The 24272-nt window shown below is 40.9% G+C and overlaps 1 protein-coding gene across 1 annotated transcript in view; it reads left to right on the forward strand.

Moving 5' to 3' along the window:
* Positions 1-311: 311 nt before the first annotated feature.
* Positions 312-24272, forward strand: part of Dkk2 (dickkopf WNT signaling pathway inhibitor 2) — a 91679-nt gene continuing 67718 nt past the window's right edge. Inside the window, 1 exon segment of the mRNA NM_001106472.1 lies at positions 312-1276. Coding sequence (NP_001099942.1) covers positions 1055-1276 — 222 coding nt within the window. The 5' untranslated portion in view covers positions 312-1054.

Here is a 24272-nt window from a genome sequence, read left to right on the forward strand (position 1 = left end):
TTTCCTCTTCATTCCCTTCTGTTTCCAAACTCCCAATCACTCTCGGAGCTGTGATCAGCCAGGACGAGCTCCCCTCTTGTTCTTCTGGGGGTGAACCCCAAGTTTGGTTTCAGAGTGAAGGAGGGATGGGATGGTAGGAAAGGTGAGAAGCAGGAGAGACAGTCTCAGAAAGAGCGCCTTCTGGGGGTAGGGGAGGCTGGAATGTGGGGTGGAGGGGAGAAGCATTTTCACTCTTTGTCACTCTTGAATTGGGGGCGGAGGAAAAACCCACTAAGGAAAGCTATAAAAAGCTAAGAGGGCGGGGGAGAGCAGCAAGAGAGCACTGGCCCTCCACGCAGCACATCACTGCTTCGCTCTCAGGGCTTGGTGGCCCCGTGTGAACCAAGGGACAACTTTTAACCGCACCAGTGGGAGCGCGCTTGCTGGGACCTCAGCTTGCCTCAGCTCTCCGGAGTCCGGTGGAGGGGGTGGGGGAGCTTCTTGATCACCAGTCACAAAGCCTGCGGACCTGGAAAAGAGGGACTTGAGTGGTGCAAAGTTTGAGAGCTTAAGCGCAGGGGAGGACAGAGGAGCAACCAAAGCCGGGGGAAACAAGAAAAAAGAAAGGAAGAAAAAGAAAAAGAAGAAGTAGCTGGGGGAGAACCCAGGAGCGGTTAAGAGGGAGGATTCCATCACCGCGGAAAATCGGGCGAAAGAGCAAAGGTGTTGCACACCAAGAGAAGCCGGCGGGGCGATCTGCAGGGCTGGGTCTAACAGCACCTTGGGTCACGCCTCCTTGGCGAGAAGGCGTCTGGCCTTTGATTGCTTCCAGGGACTGCAGAACTTCCTGCCCGCCAGAGGAGCGGGTCTCACCGGGGTCGCGCTTGCTCCAGGCTTAAGGCTTAAGACCGAGTTCTAAAGAGTCCTGAGTGTCTGATCCAGGAAGGGTTGGGGGAACTGTGTCTGTGAGGAGCCCACCAGCCCCATCGTGAGGGGCCGAGTCTCGGCGTCCTCACTCTCCTGGCTTTCACATCTTTCAGGGCTCCACCCAACTCCGGGAACCCCTCACCCGGAGATGGCCGCGCTGATGCGGGTCAAGGATTCATCCCGCTGCCTTCTCCTACTGGCCGCGGTGCTGATGGTGGAGAGTTCACAGCTAAGCAGCTCGCGGGCCAAACTCAACTCCATCAAGTCCTCTCTAGGTGGGGAGACGCCTGCTCAGGCTGCCAATCGATCTGCGGGCATGAACCAAGGACTGGCTTTCGGCGGCAGTAAGAAGGGCAAAAGTCTGGGGCAGGTAGGAAACCCCCACAAACACTCTCTTCAGCCAGGAGAGGTAGGGACCAGAGCTTGTGCCTCAGCAGTTTGCCTTTGAGCCCTGCAAAAGTCAAGCCAGGTGTGGCGCTGTTTGGGAGGGGGTTGCTGAAGCTGGGTCTGCACAGGAGCCAGGACCTGGGTGTTTTGCTGGTCTCTGGGATGTTTGTTTACAGCGGGAGGTTTAGAGTTCTGCCTCATCTTTGTGTTGAGACACGGGTACGTTTTAAGATCTAGTGCGTTTCTTTGGCAAAGTGTCCAGAATGGTCCTTCCACCCGACATGAGGATGCTATGGATGTGAACAGAAGCTGATGACATAGCCACTGGGATGTGCTAGCCTTGATTCTAAGCGTTTACCTATTTAATCTTCACAACTCCGGAAGATAGGGCCTGCTGTTGTCCTCCAATGAAAAGTTTCTGTGTGATCCAAACTCGTAAGTAGTATAAGTGACAGCGCGGGATGTCACAGTGCAGTGAGAATTTGGATCGCAGGCACCCAAAGCATTTTACAATGCTGAGAAGGGGCATCGCTCTCTTTCTCTTTGGCGCTATTTTTCTCTGCCTAACTCTTAGCACTGGTAGACTCACATCTCTCTGTCAAGTAGAACTGAGAAGAAATCAGTTGGCAGGAAGAAAATAATGAGGTGAGGATGACAATGTCTTAAGTGCCTGAAACACAGTAGGCATACCAAAGCCGGTTTTGAGAGAGGGCACTTCCCGTGGGCGTCTTGATGTCTGTCACACAGCGAGATAGACTGGTGGTCATTTACAAAGGGTTATGCAGACACCCAGAGGGAACTGAAGCGAAGCTCGGCCCGGGCGCGCAGGCGCGCGCACACACAAACACACTGGGTACCAAGTGTGGTCGGTGCGCGGTGGCCAGAAGAGGGGGCTCTGTGGGCACTGGGAACCACCACAGCTCCACCTTCCGCTTCTTTTGGGGGAAGCCTGTTTGCCAAAACAGCACATGCACCTTTCACGCGTGTCAACCACGGGCGGAGTTGCACGTTCAACAGATGCGGGGTTTTCTGGTTCGCCCAGAGCTGAGGCTGCACCCGCTTTCAGCGCGCTGTCATCAGCTGCAGCTGCCCACAGTCCAGGAGGCAGAGGCAAGGCTGGCAGTGAAGGCTGGACAGCCAGGGAAGACTCCAGCCTGAGCCTGGCCCCCTACTGCCCTCTCATGGCCTGAGTGCCTGGTGTGTGTGTGTGTGTGTGTGTGTGTGTGTGTGTGTGTGTGTGTGTGTGTGTGTGTGTGTGCGCTCCCGCGCTCCCGCACTGCTTTTGCATTATGAAAGTGCTTCCCAGTGTTTTGAAATACCCCAAATGTCAGCTATTCTCTTAAAGGACTACACAGGCTTCAATCCCAGGACATTAAAAGAATTTAAGGAAAATAAGAAATTATATATATGTACATGTGTACATACATACATACATACATACATGAGTTTTGCATGTACTACCTCTCTTACACACCTCCACACTAACATAGCAACCTCTTACCATTTCTGTTTCCGGGGGAGACACCCAAACATTTTCAAGTGCAATTAACTTAACCTTCTCCTTGAGGTCCATCATGAGCTAGGGTCCTCGGCTGAAAGGGCATTTACAGATTTTCTACTGCAGAGCGCTCTCTTCTCATTTCACCTTCTTCTTTTCAGAAAGCTATAGTTCTCCCAAGAACAGAAAATCACCAGTCTCTCCAGGATTGTCTCTGTCTTATCCATGTATACATCCCTGGAGTTTCTGCAGCATGCCCTTACTTCTGACATCACTGAGGGTCCTTATTCCTAATGTTATTCTGTCAATCCACCAGTCACCCTAGCAGCCATGAGGGCCTTACAGAGTGAACTAAAGAAATCTCCAAATTTAACTCACCCTTAATATTTTGCTAATATACCTTTAGACTGATAGCTATAGATAATCTTTGCTGTCCCTCAAAGACCTCCTTAATTATGTGTGTATGTGTTTTTTAAGTTTGCAACCACTGCTTCAACCAATCAATTTAAACATGTAATTATTTATTTTGCAAGTAAGTTGAACTCATGATATGTTCACAGAGCTTAGCATATAAAATATATTTCATTATAGGTATTTAAGCATAATTAAGAGATTCTTAGAATATAGGTTCTCAAGAATCTAATACACTGGAATTAAGAGTAAGCAAAACAAGCTGCCATGGTGAGCAGCGGGAAGATAGTTGCTATCTAGGAGGACTACACTGTATCTATTCTGTCTTCTCACTAGTGGTTTGGTTTAAAGCATATACTCTCATGAAAACAAGGTGGTTTATTGAAGATGAGAAATTAATTATTTGAACCCTTATTCTATCTTCTGTATCCCACTGGATAAATAGTCTCCAAAAGTCTTAATTTTCACAAATGGGAGTAAGTTAGGAAATCCACCCAAGCGAAATGATCCACTGCTGGTCTGCTGGTTTGCTTTTTTTAGAGAGCAAGACCAAGCGGGCTAGCATGCTAGAGAGAGAGAGAGAGAGAGAGAGAGAGAGAGAGAGAGAGAGAGAGAGAGAGAGAGAGAGATCTAGAACAGCGGTGTTGGTACCCAGTTTTGACCATCATGTAGCAAATTTCAGTTGAGAGGACTGAAAGTACAGTGCCCATTGATGAAAGCAGCTGTTTCTGGAGAACCACCCAAGGCCTAAGAAGTTTAGCTCTGTCCATCATCTTCCGTTGTGACTGATGACATCGAAATATCTGTCCTTAAAGATACAGAAGGGGGAATCTCGAGGATATGACCGACCTCCCATCGAGAGATTAGAAACATAGTCTTCAATCTTCCTTTTAGTAAACTGAAATTTAACACCTATCTATTTAAAACTTTCAGAATAGGGAGTCAAAATACAAATTTTATTTCTGTTACAGAATAAATTTTTTGGAAGAAATTTAATTATCTGTTGGTTCACAAAAGTGAAAATAAGGCTAAGTAAGCTCCAGGGTTTCCCAGAATTGGTGCAGTTTAATTTCAGGAAAGGGAAGTGTTCTTAATTTATAGGTTCTTCCTGTTCTGTAGGGAAGGTGAGTACATTGTAAATTACTCCTCGAAAACACACCCTTACATTTTCAGAAAGAGCGAGTGATCGCTGAGAGAAAACACATTGCTGACCAGAGGTGTTGTAGGGGATTATTTTGGTTTATGGTGGAAACTGACATAGAAAATACTTACGTTTCCTTTCAAAGACACCATGAAAACTTAGAGTGGGAACTGATCAAGAAAATCGAGAGTAGTATATACAGGTAGTTGGTATGAAATTAATTAGGAAAAATGATTTTTTAATGAGCTATTCTGTTCTTTTAAGTTAACTTTCATTTCTGGCGTTGCTAATGGGTTTTTAAAAAAATGTGCTTGCTGTAAATGTGTACAGTACAAATCAAGTTTCGCAACTGATACATATCTGTAACATTTATGTATTTCAGTTCCTAAGGGGGGGTATTTCACATGTTTGAAACCAAAAGTAATTTTAAATATCATCTTCAAAATCATGGGAATAAATACGTATTTTTTTGCCGTCACCCAATAGCGTCTCTAGAGATTTGCATATTGGATGTTATGGGGCACCTTCCAAACAAACTTAGGAATATTCTAAAGCGATCAAACAATCATTTTCATCTTTATACTCCACAGTGTTTTGTGCATTAATGAAAAACCTTCTAGATTTGTGGATCTGTGATCACATTCATCTGTTCTCTGTATCACACTTGGTCTTTTAGTTGCTGTGTTGAACTTGAAAGCTATACAAAGGCCAAATACATCTAAAAAGTGATCGGTGACACTATTTGATCGGTGACAAATAGTTATATTTAAGATGCTGACGAGCTGCTTGGAGTCCCGTCTGTGGAGAGGATCTCCAGCTAGTTTAATGCAACCCCGATTCTATAACTTTCTAATACAGTTTGGCTACTTGAAGGACAGTTGCTCAGAGGAAACCAAGTTCTGAGCAAAGCATTATTGAGACTCATTGAACTTGGAACTTGGGGGACTTCTTTTAGAGACCGCTGATATTGGTGGATTTCATTTTCTTTAATAAAATGCTATATCCCCCTACAGCACCTCTGGTCAGCAATGTGTTTTCTCTCAGTGCTCGCTTTCTCTTTCGGAAAGCATAAGATTACGTTTTGAAGAAGAAATTTACAATTTCTATCCGTACCTGTGAAAATTTCCCAAAAACACCAGGTGAAATGAATTACTCTGTCTTTTCTTTTTCTTTTTGTAGCCACTAGCCTTGCTTTCTAAAATTATTCAAGATTTATTTTAACCTTAGCCCAACTTCTCCCTGCTAGGACATAAATAACCGGTCAACACTTCTTGGATATCACAAAATGAGTGGGTCATTTTATAGTTAAGTTTTCGAAAAACAGTTGAGAATATTTGGAAACAATCTACAATTTATATTCTGTTGCTTTCCTGGTCGCTTCTACGGAGCAGACCACTGACACAAGCGGAAGCTTACTATGACTAGCAGGAGAAGCATTTTAATGATGCTCTAAGTATAAGTATCCATCATTTTATTTTTGTGCCAGACCAGAGAGAGCAAAAGGACAAGGTGACTTAAATTCACTCCAGCTGTGACTCTGACTGAATGACGATTTTTTTATTATTATTATTCTCCTGGATACAAATTTCTACACTGCTCCCTCCTTTCCAAATCTATGTTTAAAGTTGCAACGACGTCATAGAAGGGTAATGTTATATTCCATTTTAGGGCACTATTTTCCCTGATTCTTTATGTATGCGACCATTTAAAATATACGTTAAAATCATCCCTGAAGTTCTAGAAGAGATTTATAGTAGTTAATATACTTATCATTTAAAGTCAGCCTGCAATTATTCTTTAATATAAAGGCAATATCAAGGTGAATTACAATATTATTCTTTCCGAAAATGTGTTACGTTGATTTGCCTTACTATATTCTAGGTACTTGTATTGGTGTATAAAAAGAGATAAACCATCACCTTATTTATCTGATCATTGATAAGATTTCTGCCATATACTGCCTGCATGAGTCCCTTAGTCGTTTTCATTAAAATTTTTTCATATATTTTAATTATATTCTTTTTCTTTCTCCAATTCCTGCAAGATTCTCCCAACTTCCTACCCAGAAACTTGGTGTTCTTTGTCTCTCTTTCTCAACACTACCCTAAAACAATAGTCTGAAAATCCAAATGAACTGAAACAAAAAATCAGAAGTAATATTAGTAACGACCAAGAGATTTATTTCCCATTCTTTGTCATTGCATGTTAATTTTGCATAGGAAGATTTAAGATAGAATGCATAACAAACTTTAGCATTGCTATTTCAGGTAAGTAATCAGGTAAGTAAGGAATGCTCTTTTTTTTTCTATGTACTATGGCCAGAATCTGGGGAGGGTGTCTTGTTTTCCCTAATTGTTTATTTTAGTACAAATCTAAACCATTCTCTCAAACAACAAGGTCAGTTGATAGAAAATTTGGGAAGGTCTTTCTCTTTCTCTCTCTCTCTCTTTTTTTTTTTCTTTCTTTCTTTCTTTTTAAATAGGAACATCTGTCCACAGGATGAAAAGTCACCATCCAAATATTTAAAATAATGGCTTCTCAATGAGTGTCTCATGATGACAACTTTGGGTCACTGCCTTCTCTGGTTCCAAGTTAATAACAGGGAGGCCATGAACAGCACCAGTATCTAGTCAGAATCCTCCTTGAGAGTTAACGCCGTGAATTACTTTCTGGATAATGGTAAATTGAATCAGAGAGATCTTTAAGACTGACAGTTTCAATCTGATATTAAAGTCACTGTACCATTAAGTAATTGGCTTGCACTGTACCAACCACTGAAAAGCAGATAATTTTTGTAAGATGTTAAAAATGGTTTGGATTCATCAGTGAACCACGAATTAGAAATATGAAAAGCAAATCAGGAAGATCCCATGAAAGCAGTGACATTTTAAGAGATCGCTAGCTAACTTGTTCCCGTAGTAAAATAGTGGGACCAATATAAATCAGTTATTCCTTCAAATCTTTAGCAGCATCTAATTCAATTAATTTGTTGTTACATTATAATTTGGTGCACATAATAGTTTAAGTTCAAATAGCTCAAATCTACACATTAAACGGCTGTATATATAGGGTCAGGATAAAACAAAAATTTTAAAAATCCATGAGTGATTAATTACATTAAATGATAAGGTCAATCAGCATCTCAAGAGGGAAAGGTGGTAACTTTCAATATTTTGAGTTATTGTGTGGATAAGGTAAAGCATATATTCTTTCTCCTGGAGAGAAGAATAACTTATTATGACATAATGTTTGATTTCCTTAAACAAGCGTGCAAGCACTTACAGTACATGTTAAATGTTACTAAGTAGTACTATTGATTGACCATCCACTTTGTGTCAGACGTGACTCCTAGCCCTCCACTGCTCTACCTCTTCTGGTCCTACAGACAGCTCGTGAAACTCGCCTTAATTCCCCTAGTTTTCTAAACAGTGAGGTATTTGGTATGTGAAGAAAACATGGGCTGGAGAGATGGTTCAGTAGTTAAGAGTCATTGGTGCGTTTCAGAGCCTAGAGTTTTCTCCTAGGACCCAAATGAAGTAGTTCACATTTGGTTTCAGCATCAGTTACAGGGGTCTGGTGCCGTCTGCTGGCCTCTTTTAGTACCTGCATGCAGGTCACACACACACACACACACACACACACACACACACACACACACACAGATAGACAGACAGAGAGACAGAGAGACAGACATACACACACAGAGACAGAGAGAGACAGAGACAGAGACAGAGGACGGAGAGAGACAGAGACACAGAGACACAGAGACACAGAGAGAGAGAGACAGAGACAGAGGACAGACACACACACACCCAGTGAGAGAGAGAGAGAGAGAGAGAACACATCCACACACCTCTCGCATCTAATTACACAGTGGTGTCATCAGTAAAGTGGTATGTTCTTGGGATATTTTTCACGTGAACAGCATATCCTGCTACACACATGTCTCAGAATGTGAACACTTCCGTGAGACCAGGCCTCCTCCATGGTGTGTCTGCTACAGTTTACTCTCATAGTTCAGAGGAACTGTCTGTATTTAGACTTTTTATTGCCTTTTAAAAATTCTTTGTCATTCTCTCTTCTAGCTGCTTGTTAGGCTATCAAATGGCCTTCCGGTTCTTTGGTTTTGAAGAGTAGCTCACCATTGCCCAGCTGGAAATCTTTGGAACTGTCATTCAATGTCTTTAGCTCTTTTAAATATGTAAAATTAACATCAAAATAACAACAACTTCCCAATAACAATAATACCATGGACGGCAAGAATGAGAATCACACAGTCTAACATATAAGAAAAATCTTACAAGCACACCCTCTCAGTTTGCTGACATCACTCCCTCAGCCTGTACAGAAACATACATTATTGTGTCCATGCACCAAAGAATGGCCTGTTTAATCCTCCTTACCAAGACAGGGAGAAGTGACTAGACCATATGATATGCCTGAAGCAAAGTCACAAACACACACAAGGCTGAGAATCGCAAAATAAGACCAGCTAAAGAACTTGGTACCGTTCCATATTTTTCTTTGAATGGTAGCATTAAAAGTGATGGCATGTCACTGCCGTAGAAGGGAAGCTAGCACATTACTGGGTAACCGGAAAAATTAGGGAGTGAGTGCAGAAGCAAGAATAGTTCAGACTTCAAGGATACAATCATAACAAATTGGGGTTTTAATACCCAAGACAATATTATTTGCTTAACCACAGGAACCAAAGTAATTGAGCGTACTCAGGCAGTCTGCTCCAAGAACATTAATCTGATGACGTTTAAAGTTAAGACAATTCCTCAAAAGCAGGACATTCAAATGCTTTTCAGAGTCCGGGCCTACATGCTGTGCTCAGAATTCAGGACAGGACACTGCCCTTTGCATATCAACTGTGTTTGAGATGCAGTGATAAACCGGAAATGCAGCATTTCCACCTTCCCTCCAGTTTTGACACTTCACCCTGAATTACGGTTTTATAATCCCCACAAATTAGAAACATTCTCATAATGTTGCGGATTAAATCCATCTCACGGAAATGTGCAAATAAATTTCTTTTTAACAGGGTATGTGAGAAACAATGGTATCTGCTGATGGTATTTCTATTCAGTTAAGAATGAAGTATAAGCTTTCATCCAAATGGGAAGACAGAGTGAATTTTCAGTTTCAAATCATCGGAAACTGCAGTCTTATGCAAACGGTGGTTTCTCTTGCACACCCTTTAAAGAGGGCTTGACCTGAATTGTGGTGTTGTAATAAAACTTAAAGTCCTTGTTCCCCAGCACTCTGTGGCCCGTTGTTAACTTCGAACACCCAAGTTTTCACTATCTCTCTAATTTTGTGCTTTCTGTTTTATTTATTTCCTCCTCTGACTCTTGTCACCTACCTGCAAACATGGGCCCTTCTCCCATGCTCGTCTGCTTGTTTCTCTCTGACTCCTAATTTCAGTCAAGGACAGAGAGGATTTTCCCTTTTATAGAGCCGTTTACTACGAATGTAGGTGTCTCCCTTTAATATGATAAACCCCTCGAGTCCCATCTTTTCCATAACAGTTCTGGAAAGCATGCTAGAAACAACAGCAATCCTCAGTAACAAAACACAAACCATTCACATCTAACGTCAAACCGTCAGAACTCAGGCAAAAAAAAAAAAGGGCCTGGCTTTTTACAACTCTCAGAAAAACCTTTGGACTGATATAGGCTGTAAGACTCAAGCGTGTCAGATCAGAGAGCCTCTCCTCTTCTATTCTGTCTCACCACCTCCTGGTGATGAAAGATATTTAGGTCCCTACTAAAGCAGGTATGGTTTTTGATTTGTTTCTTTGTTTGTTTTTAAATCTTTGCTATTTCTAAATCTTGGAACTTAAAGAATTTTTCACCCTGCTCTGTGGTGCATATGGTATTAAAGCCTCTTATGTTTAGTTAAAATGAACATATAGTAACAATTTATGCTTATAAAGTGTTACATATTCTAAGTTGTACAATAATACTTTAAATAACTAACAGATTATTTATTCTCCATAGATTGAACTAGATAGTAAAGGATATATATATATGTATATATATTGCTATAACCTTGCTATGCTCAATGTGAAGACACTCTTACTCTCCTTTCGAACAGTGTCTTAAGACTTAAGAAATGCTTGAATATTTGATAAGAAAACAAGATCATTCTTATCTGCATAATGGTTGTTAAGACTGACATCTTATCATCTACAAATTTAAATGCATCAAGAACTCATAAAGAGACTGAGCTAGTACCCAAGAGGCACATGGGTACTGATTTAGTTTTACTTCTTTATCTTGTATGTATTTGAGCCTATTCTCAAAAGAGAGCAATACTGCCCAGATAGTACCTAGAATTCTCCCTAGGACTTGGCTCCATCAACCCTAATATAAGCCCTTTAAATAACTCAAAGCCATGTTTTTCAGTAAACCCGATGTCAGCCGAGCTCTGTGTAAGAATTAAATTCATTGTCTTGAATTGATTAAAGGGAAAAAAAAAAACCCAATCGGAGATAAATTGTGCGTGGTTCTTTTAGCCGCTGGAAGTCTGTGCATGTTCAGATGTGTTATCAAAGATTACAGTGTCTCGATGACAACTGTATCCGTGGGCTTTAAACAAAATTAATGAAGGGAAGTGGCTGTGACTGTTTCGTCCTCGCTGCTTTCCCAGGCCCGACACTTCAGTGATGTGATTAGCGGGAAGCCTGGCTGAGGCTGCAGTGCATCTCGAAGGGGGGGAGGAAGATTGGAACTACAGAGGCTGCAGATTGCTTGACATTGGTCCAAGGCTCACTAGGATAGGGGCCAGTGGCTTTAAGACTTTCCTGCCAGAGTCAGAAATGTATCTCACATTGTGATCTAGCATGGCCTTCTCCTGTCACGCCCCCAGCAATGTTGTAAGCACAAATTCTATTATGACTGGCAACGGAGCACTTTCTAAAATTTCTGTGCCTTCCTTCTCTGCCCTGTTTTATCAGCATCTCTTTCTCCTTTTCTTTCTCCTTCTCCTCCTCTTCCTCCCTCATCCACCTCCTTCAGAAATTCGAGTCATTATTACTTAAACTAGTGATTAAAACTCACAGTTTGAATAACGCTGAGCCAGTGAACTATGAGCTGTGCTCAGCAGAGATCGCTGGGCCCCATTCTTGGCAATCAGCATCATTTTCTGAAGATGTTCAGAATCCACATTGCTGGTGTTAGGGACAAGGCCTTGTGAAGAGAGGCGTCCACCTGCGAACTTGTGCCACTGTCTGACTCTACCAGCTGTGGGCCCGGATCACTTCACTTCCTTTCTCACTACTATTAGAATTGTAAGCAAAAGCTATGGGCCTTTTAAAGTTCCTGACATCTGTAAACCTCGCATCAGCATCCTTATCTCCACGCACACGTCATCGATATTATCAGACACTGTTAGGATGGTTAAAATGTCTACCTATCCTAGCAGGTGAACCTGAGAGAAGATTAGATGCAGGCACAGCAGACAGAGTTAGTCATTTATGTTAGACCTTGAGGCAATCGGTTAACACCCAGGGCCTTTTAATCAGTACATCTACAGTAATTGTCTGGGCACTTATATCATTAAAAACCGTTGTATTGAAAAAGTTAAGACCTTCTCATCTTAAATTTATAAATGTCAACTCTGAGTTAGACAATCAACCAACCCAAGAGTAAATTATGATTGTAAAAGCACGACTATAGTTTCCCTGTTGGTAGATTTACACGTTTGCTATGGAAACAAAGTGCAAGAAGCAGGAGATTGAGACTGGGAAAATAGCTTCAGGTTTTTAATTTTTTATTATGGCCCGTCCGTTTTGATTTTCTTGCATTTTCTTTTGAAACCTCAGCACTAGGATAATACTTCTGCACTTCTGATAAACACTTAGCTCTTCTTATGATTGTATTCTGCAAGCACATTTTCTCCTTGCCAATACAGTGCTCTGCCCGTGGCTGTCAAGAAGACACCCGTGCCTTTTCTTCCTGCCATACCTAAGACCTAAGAAGTGCTCCCTGGGTGCTGTATTTTGGACCCATAATAGATCAAAAGGCTGAGGATGAATTAAATCTGGGAAATACTCCCAGGAAAGCCCAGCTTCATTATTGTGAAACAGCCATCAGCTAGGACAGAGGAAAAGCGGGTGGATGGAGAAGGGGCGTTTTCCAAAGTTTTTGAGATTTATGTTCGTCTGTTATGGAGGAACGTTCTCTTCAGTAGCATAACTGACATAATCTCAGAGACATAGATACAATGGACACACATATAAGAATATCAGGGAAAAACTTATTCTCACAAAATCGTTATAGTTCTTTTAAAGGGCACAATTAATTTAAAGGCCTTTCCTTCAGCATGATTTTAGTGTCAAAGGGAAATGGAGCAGATCATAAGAGGACAGGAATGGTGACAGCTGGCCATTAGGCTCTGATCTTTCCAAGTCATTGCATTTTTCATCCCTCCTGTCCCCTGCTAACTAGTGATAACTCTGTGGACCCCAGAACCTTGCTGGGTTCGAATGATATAGTGTGCTGCCTTTATTGTTGGTAAACATTTCGATGCACATTTAAGTTTTTCCCATGACTTTTCATGGTGGTTCTTTTTTTTTGTAAGTTAAAATTGCTCTTCAAAGTAAGTAAACTGTTCTAACTTAGTTGACTCTCAGCATAATTTATGACCTCTGGTTTTCTTGTTAAATGAGAACATGTAATGAATTTTATATATGTGACTATTCTTCAATAAAATTAGGGAAACTTGATGGCTGTAATCTACTGAAAATCTATAAAATGAGATGCTCCAGTGGTGCAAGTCAATGAAAGCCACACAGGCTGTTAGGCTCCATGTTTAGATCTGCAGACACAGGCCTATGCCTTTATTTACTCAGGAGGTATATGTGTTTGAACAGTTGAAAGATGATCTAAACCAAATATATTCAAACCAAAACATTATTTATTTCTCCAAAGCTTGCTTTGCATATTATACTCCTTACAAAATTCACAAGGGTCAATAGTCACCTAAATGTTCAGTCTAGAAACAGACTAGGGATTCCGCCTTCCATCTTCTCTTCTCTGATGAAGATTGCTCCGTCTTGTCACTGACCAGTTTGGCTGTGTTATTGTCATCCAGTTGCTGCCTAGATTCACAGGACATCATTGTCACTCTCCATAAAATAAAATCAGTGTCTTATGCTTCTGCGAGATGTCTTCCATGCTCTCTCTGAAGTGAGTTTTCTAAAGTAAAAGTCTGATTAGCCCAGTTTCCATCATCCATCCCTTTCTAGAGGAGATGGTTATGCTCCCCTATTTAGTCCCTTAAATTACATGGCACATGAATAGCAGAGTTAATAGTCAGGCAGGCTTGTGGCTGAGAATGTAGTTCAGTAGCTGAGTGCTTACCTTTTATACACAGTGTCCTGCAAAAAGTCCTGTGGATCAGTCCACACTACTGCAAAAATTAAACAAAAGAAAACGTAGACAGACAGTCTTGTTTGAGTCTATACTGTTTCTCTCTACATTAGGCCACCTAGTATACATCGGAGGCCAGAGAAACCAGCCAAAGATCTTTACTTGGATATACATGAAAATTCAGATGTAATTAAATTATTGGGGTGAATCAATCAACTTGTTAATTGCTTCCTTTTGAAGTGTATAAGACATAATGATCCCAGTTAACCAGCATTTATTAGACACATATGCTATGCTGGGTCCTTTGTATATGTAGTAATGTAGCCAGTGTAGTGTTCTAGACAATCTGTTGAAATGTTGAGTTTGAGCAGAGGCTCATAGGTCCATGTACTATAGCAGTGGGACGGGAGGACTTGATAAGTTTTCATCAAGATTTCTAAGGAGGAACACTTACACTGAATCTTTTAGTCATCTTGCTCACTTCAATTATATAAAACAAAAGCTATTATCTTTCCTATTATACATGAATGGCACAAGTCTAGATATTAACCACTGTGTAAAAACACCCTATCTTAACAGACAATGAAGCCATTTACGTCTTGACAGACTGCGTTATGGATACATAGATGGACAGTCGGAATGACCTGTAGGAATAAGGCTGTATCTAAAAACAGCCACTAAAACATCTGAATAATGTAAAGAAAGGAGACCTTCCTATTTCCCTAGTATTCCAGCAGGGGTTAAAGTTTTGATTATTTTCCTCTTTGTAAATCTCTTGCTGCTTCCCCAGAAAGTCTGATTCTAATTTTATAATTTACAAAACACCAAAGAAACATCAGCGGGAGGAGGCAGCTTACAAGGAATTAGAAATGTGGGAGGAAATGACAAAGATGGGGTGCGGGATTGGCTGGGACCTCAGCATGGAGTCATGGGAGCCACGGAGAGCAAAGGGCCTGAGATCTCAGCACCGCGAAGCAGTGGGGCAGAACATGGCGGAAACACAGTAGAGAACTCAACTCGATCAGAGACATCTTTAAAGCTCTGCCACAGACTTTAAAAGGCATATTCACACATCCCTAAATCAATCACTGTGAAATTTCCTTCTTTTGAGGTTAGAATGTAGTAGACCCTTGCTCTGAGACTGGCTTCAGAAGTGACCCTTATGTCTATTTCTCCTTGGCCCTAACCTGTGACTATAACCAATGCCTTGCGTATTGATTAGTGTGTCACATTCAAAATACTGGGCACCTGGTGGCTTTTGCTGTTTTCACAAACTCAGTGACCATGTGCAGTGAGGATGCAGGGAAAAAAAAGCCCCAAACAAAAGCAGACAGACAAACAAAAATTAGTATTGTTTCCTAAAACAATTCCAATACGACCCATAAGTTATTCTGGGTCAAGGCATTAGCATCCTGTAATCCTTTCAATGACAGTTTGTTTTAGCATGGAAACCTCACTTGGATTTATAAAATCTTAAATTAAAAAAAGAAGAATCTCTAGTATTATCTTGTGAACCGGTCTCTGTTAGAAATCCTGGGGAGAGTTTTTATAAGATGCTTCCTACTTCTAAGAGAGTTCTGAGAGAGTCACGATGGTCCAGTGTAGGCTAGAAATGCACTCTCCACCCAAAGCCCACTCTTCCTGAAAGAAATGTCATGCATAGGCCACACCCAGTCCAACTCCCTGGAGTCCAATCTGGATACACAGGCCACTTCATGTGTAACTTGTTAGTTAAAACACATGCCTTCCGACAAGAAAACAATGCCTATACGAAGGCTTATTTTTATGCAAACAAGTTAAAATTTCAGAGAAAATCTAAAATTGTTAACACTGTAAAAATGTCTTTGCAATGCTCAAACTAATACACAGCTTCCAACATACTTTGGGGAACCTCAGACACTTCCTTGCCTGCCTGTTGGCTCCAATGTGTTTTTAGAAAGAAATGTCTTTTAAGGAGAAAAATCTTCCTGAAGTGACACTTCCGAGGAGTCCTAGCCGCCGCAGCTCCAGGGTATGTCAGTGTCTGTGGGTCGTTAAATGCTAAATCGGTACATGTGCAGGTCTTAGGGCACAATCACCCACTGATTGATTACAAATTAAATTGGCGTACACACTGAGCTTTTTCTTGTTAGGAAATATGAGCTTTCAACACCAAAGAGCAACTATATTTGATGGTCCAGGGCTTACAAAAATGAAGGACAAAAGAAAAAAGAAGAAGAAAATAAAAAATAAAAAATAATGTAGCTTAGCCACGCCAGTAATTCTATTTAGGAAAAAACAAAAGTTCATTTCTGGGAAAGCCAAAGGCCTGGCTGGAGAGGATGCTTTGATGGTGGGAAGAGGAAATTCTGGACATGTGAAGGTTGCTTTAAATATCTTAAGAAAGTGCACGGCCAAAGCTGTGAGCAGAGGATTGACTTCAAATCCCGGTTATCAGGTTCCCTAAAGTGCCAATAGTAATCATTACAGTGGGCCAAGCCCAGGGATCTGAAGGAGTGATAGTCTGCAGCTAGCATACATGAAAGGAGAAGGAAGAAACCACGGACAGCTGCTTGTGACTCAAGCACACACAAATCAAATAGAATAAATGCGAACCATAGTAATTGTTTATCCATGCATAACGCAGCCTGGCATCAAATGTGGTTTCACTAGAAAGACCCCGTATATTTTTAGCAACACCCTTCATTGAGCACCAGCATTGTCAGATAGCTGAGATGTATGTGGTGTCTTTGTCTAGATGTTATCCGTGATTAATATTGGTGGGGTACCTACATTCTCCCAGGATTTTTCTTTAAATATGCATTAATCTCTCTGTATTTATCAGCTTCTGGGGGTCCTGCAAAGCACTCAGTGTAGATCTGACCGAGGAGGAGTGAAAGGTATATTAAAAAGGGACCTTGTAGGTGACACAAAAGCTTAGGGTTTGCTGTCCTTGCTTTCCTGGAGACTCAACTTTCCGGACGGAATTACTATTTTTTTTCTGTTAAAATATAACAACTTTGCCTTCTTGGCTTAAGTGGGGAGACCACTTTGTTTCTCATTTTTGTAAAAATGAGAACTGTTATTTTCAACATATTGGAGCTTTCATTTGATTTAGAAATTTCAAGAGCTTCACAGAATTTTGCCTGTAAACATTAGAAATTACTGAAGCTCCTGTCTTGTCTTCCTGCAGACAATTCTAAAATGTATTTGTGTTCTAAGTCGCCATTAAAATTAGAATAAACAGGACAAAACTGGCCACAAAGACTAAGGGGAAAATACAATATTTTAAGCACAGTATAATTACTCATAGTTACTGGAAGGCAGATTATCAAATAGGGATATGCTGATGGTTTGTAGGAAATTAACCCTCAAATTCAAAGAAATACACTGTCCTAGGTGTTAGTGTCATGTGTGGTGAGAATGGTAATAAGTATAAGGATTCTAGAGTCCGGCTTGTCCGCACAGGAAGTGAAGGTGTGGGCCAAAAGTCTTGTTAAATGTCTGAAGAACTAGAGAAAAAAAGCGATTCCCTTGCTGGTCTGATTGTTGCAAACCCAGCCCCAGGAACACAGAGCACGTCTGGAATGTGCACATGCTTAACACCTGGAATTTTCCAAGAGTAGGGTCATGCTTCATCCGTCACCAGAGTGAAAAGCCAAATGCCGATCTGAACGAGGACTTCTGAGGCAGTGTTTGCTGGAGCTCACAATATACCCTCCTTGTCATCTCTCAGACATAAGCCTTTAATCCTCTCTTCCTAAAATTGTTTATTTTAAAATGTGAGAAAGTTTAAGGGATGTCACAGCCGAGCTGTGAGCTTTCTCTTTAAAGGCTCTCATCCTTCAAACCCATCTTCAGCAAGGAACTGGCATTTCATGTGCTCGGCAGATGGCGTCAGGCAGCGCTGGCCGGCCCTGGGGCGCAGCTGGGCGGATCTGGCACACAGGTGTCCTGAGTTGGACCTTCTTGCGATTCTGACACCACACTTCCATGGGGAAGTATGGCCTGATGATGCTATTTTCCTGGGACAACAGCTTCACCTCCCTCACCAGAACAACTTGGACAGACCTAGGTGATGATGTAGCCTCTCTGACTTAGATGTAGCGTGGACAGAGGGTTTAGATGGTTTGGTCTTAAGACTCGGGGCCAAGTGTTTGGTTTTGATTTCCTAGTTTATATTCTGTCTTGTCCTTCGTGGCTGGCTAACCCTTTCACCTCTCAGAATTTAGGGTGCTTCTCAGAAGGGTGGTGCCGTCCAGCTGAGAGGAACAATACTGCAGGACTCAAACAAACAAGCCAGCCAACAGACAAAGCTAAAAATTGCACTGGAGTGGGTGGCTTTTGTAATCATGGGTGACGATTGAACAAATGCATGCCCAAGATGGGAAGCCTTCAGTGGTTTCAAATAAGGCTCATTTTCAAACGTGGAAAACAGGACAGGTTTGGTAAACACTTCATAGCATTTGACCAAAGCTACTGTGAAAGTAAAAGGTTTCATAAATAAGACAACAAAGAGACAGTCTCTGCTCCTTCTGCATAATCTTTTGCATAATCACTTCAGTCTCACCAAAACTATTTCCCAGTGCAGAGCCCAGATGTTTTTAAACTTTGGCTCCTTCCTTCCTTCCTTCTTTCTTTCTTTCTTTCTTTCTTTCTTTCTTTCTTTCTTTCTTTCTCTTTCTTTCTTTCTTTCTTTCTTTCTTTCTTTCTTTCTTTCTTTGTCTTTCTTTCTCTTTCTCTCTTTCTCCCTTTCTTTCTTTCTTTCTTTCTTTCTTTCTTTCTTTCTTTGTCTCTCTTTGTCTTTCTCTCTCTCTCTTTCTTTCTTTCTTTCCTTCCTTCCTTCTTTTTTTCTTTCTTTCTTTCTCTCTCTCTTTCTTTCTTTCTTTCTTTCTTTCTTTCTTTCTTTCTTTCTTTCTTTCTTTCTTTCAAAGGGAGTATGGCCAAGTAAGACAAAACACTCTGGAGATGCACAGGGAGTTGGGGGCAGTGGACCACAACCCAGGTGTGCAGACCGTGTTTATGTCCTACCTCTGTTTCTTCCTCTTTCACAAAATCACAAATTTCAAAAATACACTTAAACCTACCTATTTTTCATTCAGGTCTGCCACACAGAGTCAAGCGATCCTCCTTAAACTAACAGAGGCAGATAATCAGCTGCACAGGAACAGAAAGGTTATCATCTATTAAGCGCTTGCTTCCTACTCTTGCCATCATGCTGTAAGGATCATTTCCTGCTGAGGAGTGAGCCTGTTCCTCAAAAAGCATGGACTATTGGATAGAACATGAGCTTGGCATTCATTGTGAACCACAGTACAGAGCACAGCTTTACATGAAGGGACCCATGACCCCAGCCACATATGTAGCAGAGGATGGCCTTATCTGACATCAATGGGAGGGGGGCCCTTGGTCATGTGGAAGCTCAATGCCCCATGGTGGGGGAATGCCCCATGGTGGGGGAATGGGAGTAGGAGTGGGTGTTTGGGTGGGGAGCACCCTTATGGAAGCAGGGGGCAGGGAGGGATGGGATAGGAGGTTTGCAGAGGGGTAACTGGGAAGGGGGATAACATTTAAAATGGAAATAAATAAAATAACCAATAAAAAATTGAAGAAACTTGAATACTAAGGGGAAGGGATGCCTCACAAAACAACACAGGTTTGCTCAGAATAAACGAGGACAAACTTACTCGTTGGCAACATTCTTGTGCCTTAGTGATGATTTGGATTTAAATGCCTGTTGGTGTCTCTTGTGTCCGTGGGCATAGCTCCTCTTTCTTATGTTCGAGTAGCCACACAACAGCTACAGGAATAGATAATTCTTCTGAGTACATCCAAAATCCATCTTTCTCCTTTTCAGTCCTGTGCCCACGGTTCTCTCTGTCTCAACATCTACATTGGTAACTGTTCTATGAAGCTGTAGATTCATCTGTACCCATCGTTCATAGTCAGCCCATTAGGAAAGTCCTTTACTAAGAGTTAATTGAGTCTCTTATCTGTAACGTCAAAATGCATTCTTAGATTTTAAAAGGCCACTATCTGCTAACAAACGACTCGCAATAGGCCATAGGAAGATATCCCGGGGACTTCAATTAGGCTCAACGAGATGCACCCAGGACAAAGCAGATCTTTCTAAGAAAATAGCTGCGTATAAATGTGAGAAACATCTTTACTTTACAGTCCTGCATCTGTTCTCTCTGTTTACATTTATAACATTTAAAAATGGATATTCTAGAAACCAATTAAATCATCAACTCTACCACTGCAAAGGAGAAAAAAATTACTGAAATATCATTTGTTAACCATACCCTATAAAAAGAAAGGCATGTGCTTTGCGGTACTGTGAAAGGAGTGTGTGAAACATTGCCCGAGAGGCAAACCGATATCAAGACTCATACCCAACCATTTTCTTGACATTTCCCTAAATTATTCTTTAGTTTTTTTGTGTTTATATGTTTTAGTTTCTCTCTACCCAGGGCATGCATGCAGTAATGTTAACAGCTAAACAATGCTAGTTGCAGATTGGTAGAGTAACAGAATGCAGTGTGGAGGTAATATAGGACTCAGATCCTAACCAAGAGTTTTCAATTGTCTTTGCTCTGGTTTGACTCATTTAGTGAGCAAGCCTTGTTTAGGCTAAAGGAAAATTGTATCACTTAAGAAGGGTCAGGGCATCATTATTATATTCCCTATTATAGATAGTCATCATTATAAGTATTGTCTCTCTTTTCATTTTGCTCATATTGCCAAAATTTAACTACTATAGTAGTTCACAGATATTTAAGAAAATTGTATCTCATTTGAACGATTAAAACCATCTCCTTTTATCTCAGTCTCAAGTCAGTCTCCAATCTGAATTAAGGGAACCAGGATGTGTGGCTCATGTGAGAAAAAGCACAGCTTACCAGGGGGCACTGTATCATTAACACCGACCAATAAAACAGACTTCTGCATAAACTGACACATAAATCACCAATGGAGTATGGTATGGCGCCATTTTAAAAATGATCTTGCAAACATTGGCTAGCCTTGTGAGAAAAACTGCATTTGAACACTATCCATAATTTTACTGCATATAAAAATTAAGCCTAGCTCCCTTTAAAAAATAAGAATGCACCATGAAGAAAACCAGAAAGAAGCAGTGCCTTGGAGTTGTATTTAGCGCAGTTTATTAGACTTTTCCATGACTAGAAATTCATGTCCAGAGTATACAGCAAGCCTCTGTAAGTCAATAAAGCAAAAGTAAGAAACCCATGGAAAAGCATTCATCAAACCAGTAAACGTCACTAGTAAGGATTTGAATAGAGTCCTCATCTTATTAGTGTAGAAAGTAAATGGGAGTTGAGATATAGATCCTTCAACTTATAACATTTTCAATAACTAAGCTGGGCACTGTGAAGTACATGGGTGTGTGCATGTGAATCTTCAATATGAAATCTCTTCAATCACTTGGTCACCCCTTGTAACTCTAAATACTGAAGTACTTATCTGCATATTGGTGATCTAGGCAGGGGTCTTCTAGGAATAACCCAGAGAAAAACTTAAGCATGTTTAGAAGCCAGGACCAAACATGTTTAGAAGCCAAGAAGCCATGACTTGTACTATCGAGGCAGGAAGCAGCCTAAACGTCCATTGCCTACAGGGAGAGCATTGCCTACAGGGAGAGCATTGCCTACAGGGAGAGCATGTCTGCACAGGTCATGGTAGAGTCTCACCATGCTGTGTTAGGGCGGAGTGAAGACGTAGCAGTCAATTCCAGGGAGAAAGGACTATAATGAGGATCAGAAGCACAATGGTTAAAGCATTATATATAGTATATATTTCAAATTATTTTAAAAAATAGTTAATATGGAGAATAGTGCTAATTTTGGAAGGAGTGAAGGGAGTTTGAATGAGGATTTCTATGTAGAAATATATTTCTACATAGAAACAAGTATTAGTATGTTCTAGGTCTTGGGTTGAATGTCAGGCTCATGGTCACATTTGACCAAAACACTTAAGCATGCTTCTACAGACACACACAGACACACACACATACACACACAGACACACATACACATACACACAGACACACACACATACACACACAGAGAGACAGACAGACAGACACACACACAGACAGAGAGACAGAAAGAGACAGAGAGAGAGACACACACAGACACACACACACAGAGAGAGACAGAGACAGAGACAGAGACAGAGAGAGACAGACACACAGACACACACACACACACAGAGACAGAGACAGAGAGAGAGAGAGAGACAGAGACAGACAGAGAGAGAGACAGAGACAGACAGAGACAGAGCAACCCCATTGGGAATTACTAGGCAACATGGGCACCTTCCACTCAGGTGAGGTAAGCGTGGATGAGTGTGAGAGAGAGAGAGACAAACATCTTTGAGCACATCCTTTAAAAAGTGAGATGGCTGTAAAAGCATTTTTAGAGGCCATATGTTGAAAGCATCATGTTGAACGTTGTTAGGGAAAGTTGGATGAAAGAACTCAGGTCTTAGAGCTTTTAGAAGCCTCCTCCCTGGCTAGTGATGAATCTCTGTCCCACTCTCCCACACACCACCCTCCGGGACGTCCCCCTAACATATAAATCCCGTTTCCCCTGATTCTCTACCATCTCAGGTCAAGATTATGCTCTGACTATTTCCCACCTACCCTGGAAACAGCCTTTTTTTTCTCTTTTTTTCAGAAAAGCATTCATGGTTCCCAGAAGCAACGTCTCTGTAAGGCATATCACTACCCTTTTGCTAGTGTTTCCCAGGAAACAATATAAACACGGAATTACTTATAAGGAGTGAAGGCAGTGAGGAGTTCTGAGCTCACAACACTGAATACATGTGAAGTCTATTAAATGCGTCTACAAGTAATGCTCCTGAATTATTTTTCTGCAAATGTTACTAAACCTGTCTCTCTCTCCCTCCCCCTTCCTTCTTTCCTTTCTTTTTTTAATAAAGGCTAGTAATTTTTAAGTTGCAGTAAAAGAAGTTAAAACATTTTAAATATAACATTACACTACAGCATATGAGGTATCTCAGGAGAAAGTATTGGTCATCTGAACTGATACTTTCTTTGTGGCCAGCGAATGTTACCTGAAAGAATGGCAGTCAAGTGCATTATGGATGTCTAGACCTGAATATTCAGTGGATAGTTTCTCAAAAATGAGTAAAGTAAGTCTGCCACTTTAAAGAAAACAATTTGTAGTACTGGTTGCTTGATTTGGGCTTTTGGGGTCTATACAATTATATGAACCAATATTTGTGAGTGATCGGCAGACGTCAAAAAAAATCATACTGAAATGTGAAAAATAAGATTTTCCTCTCATCTATACTCTTAGTATTTATTTAGAATTTCTGACAGGATGAGGGTTGTCCAGGAACCAGTAACAGAAATAAACAAAATTTCCTTGAATAAGTTCAAACAGAACATGGTGCTTTTCTAAGTTTATAACATTGAAAGCTTTTATGCAAACAGTGGTAGAGCCTCGGCACTCGGGAGCAGAAGAAGCAGATGAATTTCTGTGAAAATCTGAGGCCAGGGAGGACGACATCACAAGTCTCAGGTCAGCTAGGATCACACTGTGAGACCCTGTCTAAAAGATAAGAAAACTAAACACTGGTCTATACTTAGGAGAGTATTTTGATCTAGAAGAATAACATCGAAAATAATTTATTGCATCAGGGTTCTCATACTTTACTGTTTTGTTAAAGGTTAACCTGTACCTTGAAAAGGAACCATGGGACACTATAATATATATATATATATATATATTTCTTTGCTAGACAGGGATTTACTAAAGAATCATGATTGTAAATTAGATAAAAAGTTAATCCATTGGGTATATACATTTAAATATTACTGTGTCCTCTCTTTTAAAAAAGCAGGTTCATGGTAGGTAAATTAGGTAATTTAAATAAAAATGACTATATATATATGCACATATACATGACTTGATTTGTAAATTGATGGCAAATTTCACAGGTGGCAAGCTGTTTTAGGAATCCCAAGAAAAATAAATCTCACTGAAGTACAAATTTAAGGAATAAAGGAATAGTCTTCATGGGGTAAAATGTTATTACTCTGGAGTTCTGGAAGAAGTCTCGCAGATTACAGAGATCTACAAAATGGATACCAAAGAATCATCTTTTAAAAAATTATCTCTACTTAGCCAAGAAGCCAAAGATTCCTTCGTGCTGTACAGAGTGACGCCTGATTCTACTCTGATCCGAACTCCCAGGACTTCCCTTCCAATACTGTGTCAAAGCGAGGGCTCCATGCTTTATTTCAGTTAAAAAATATCACTGTCCCCTTTGCCCTCCCCCAGCTGCGAGTTCCCTTGCTGAAGTGTAATTTCATGAATTTACTCTGAACTAGAATTTCAGTTTCCTGCACTTTCCAGCTGCAGGCTCCCACTCAGCTTTGTTCAATAATTAATACACATGCTTAAAATAAGAGCACAGCTTTCCCCCTCTCTCCGCCCAGCTGCACATTTCTAGTGCTCTTAATGGAATTTTTTTTTAAAAAATGATTTTTTTCAATAATATTTCAAAAACACACAAACAG

The sequence above is a fragment of the Rattus norvegicus genome, chromosome 2 (assembly GCF_021556685.1).
Source record: "Rattus norvegicus strain SHRSP/BbbUtx chromosome 2, alternate assembly SHRSP_T2T, whole genome shotgun sequence".
NCBI classification, from domain to species: Eukaryota; Metazoa; Chordata; class Mammalia; order Rodentia; family Muridae; genus Rattus; species Rattus norvegicus.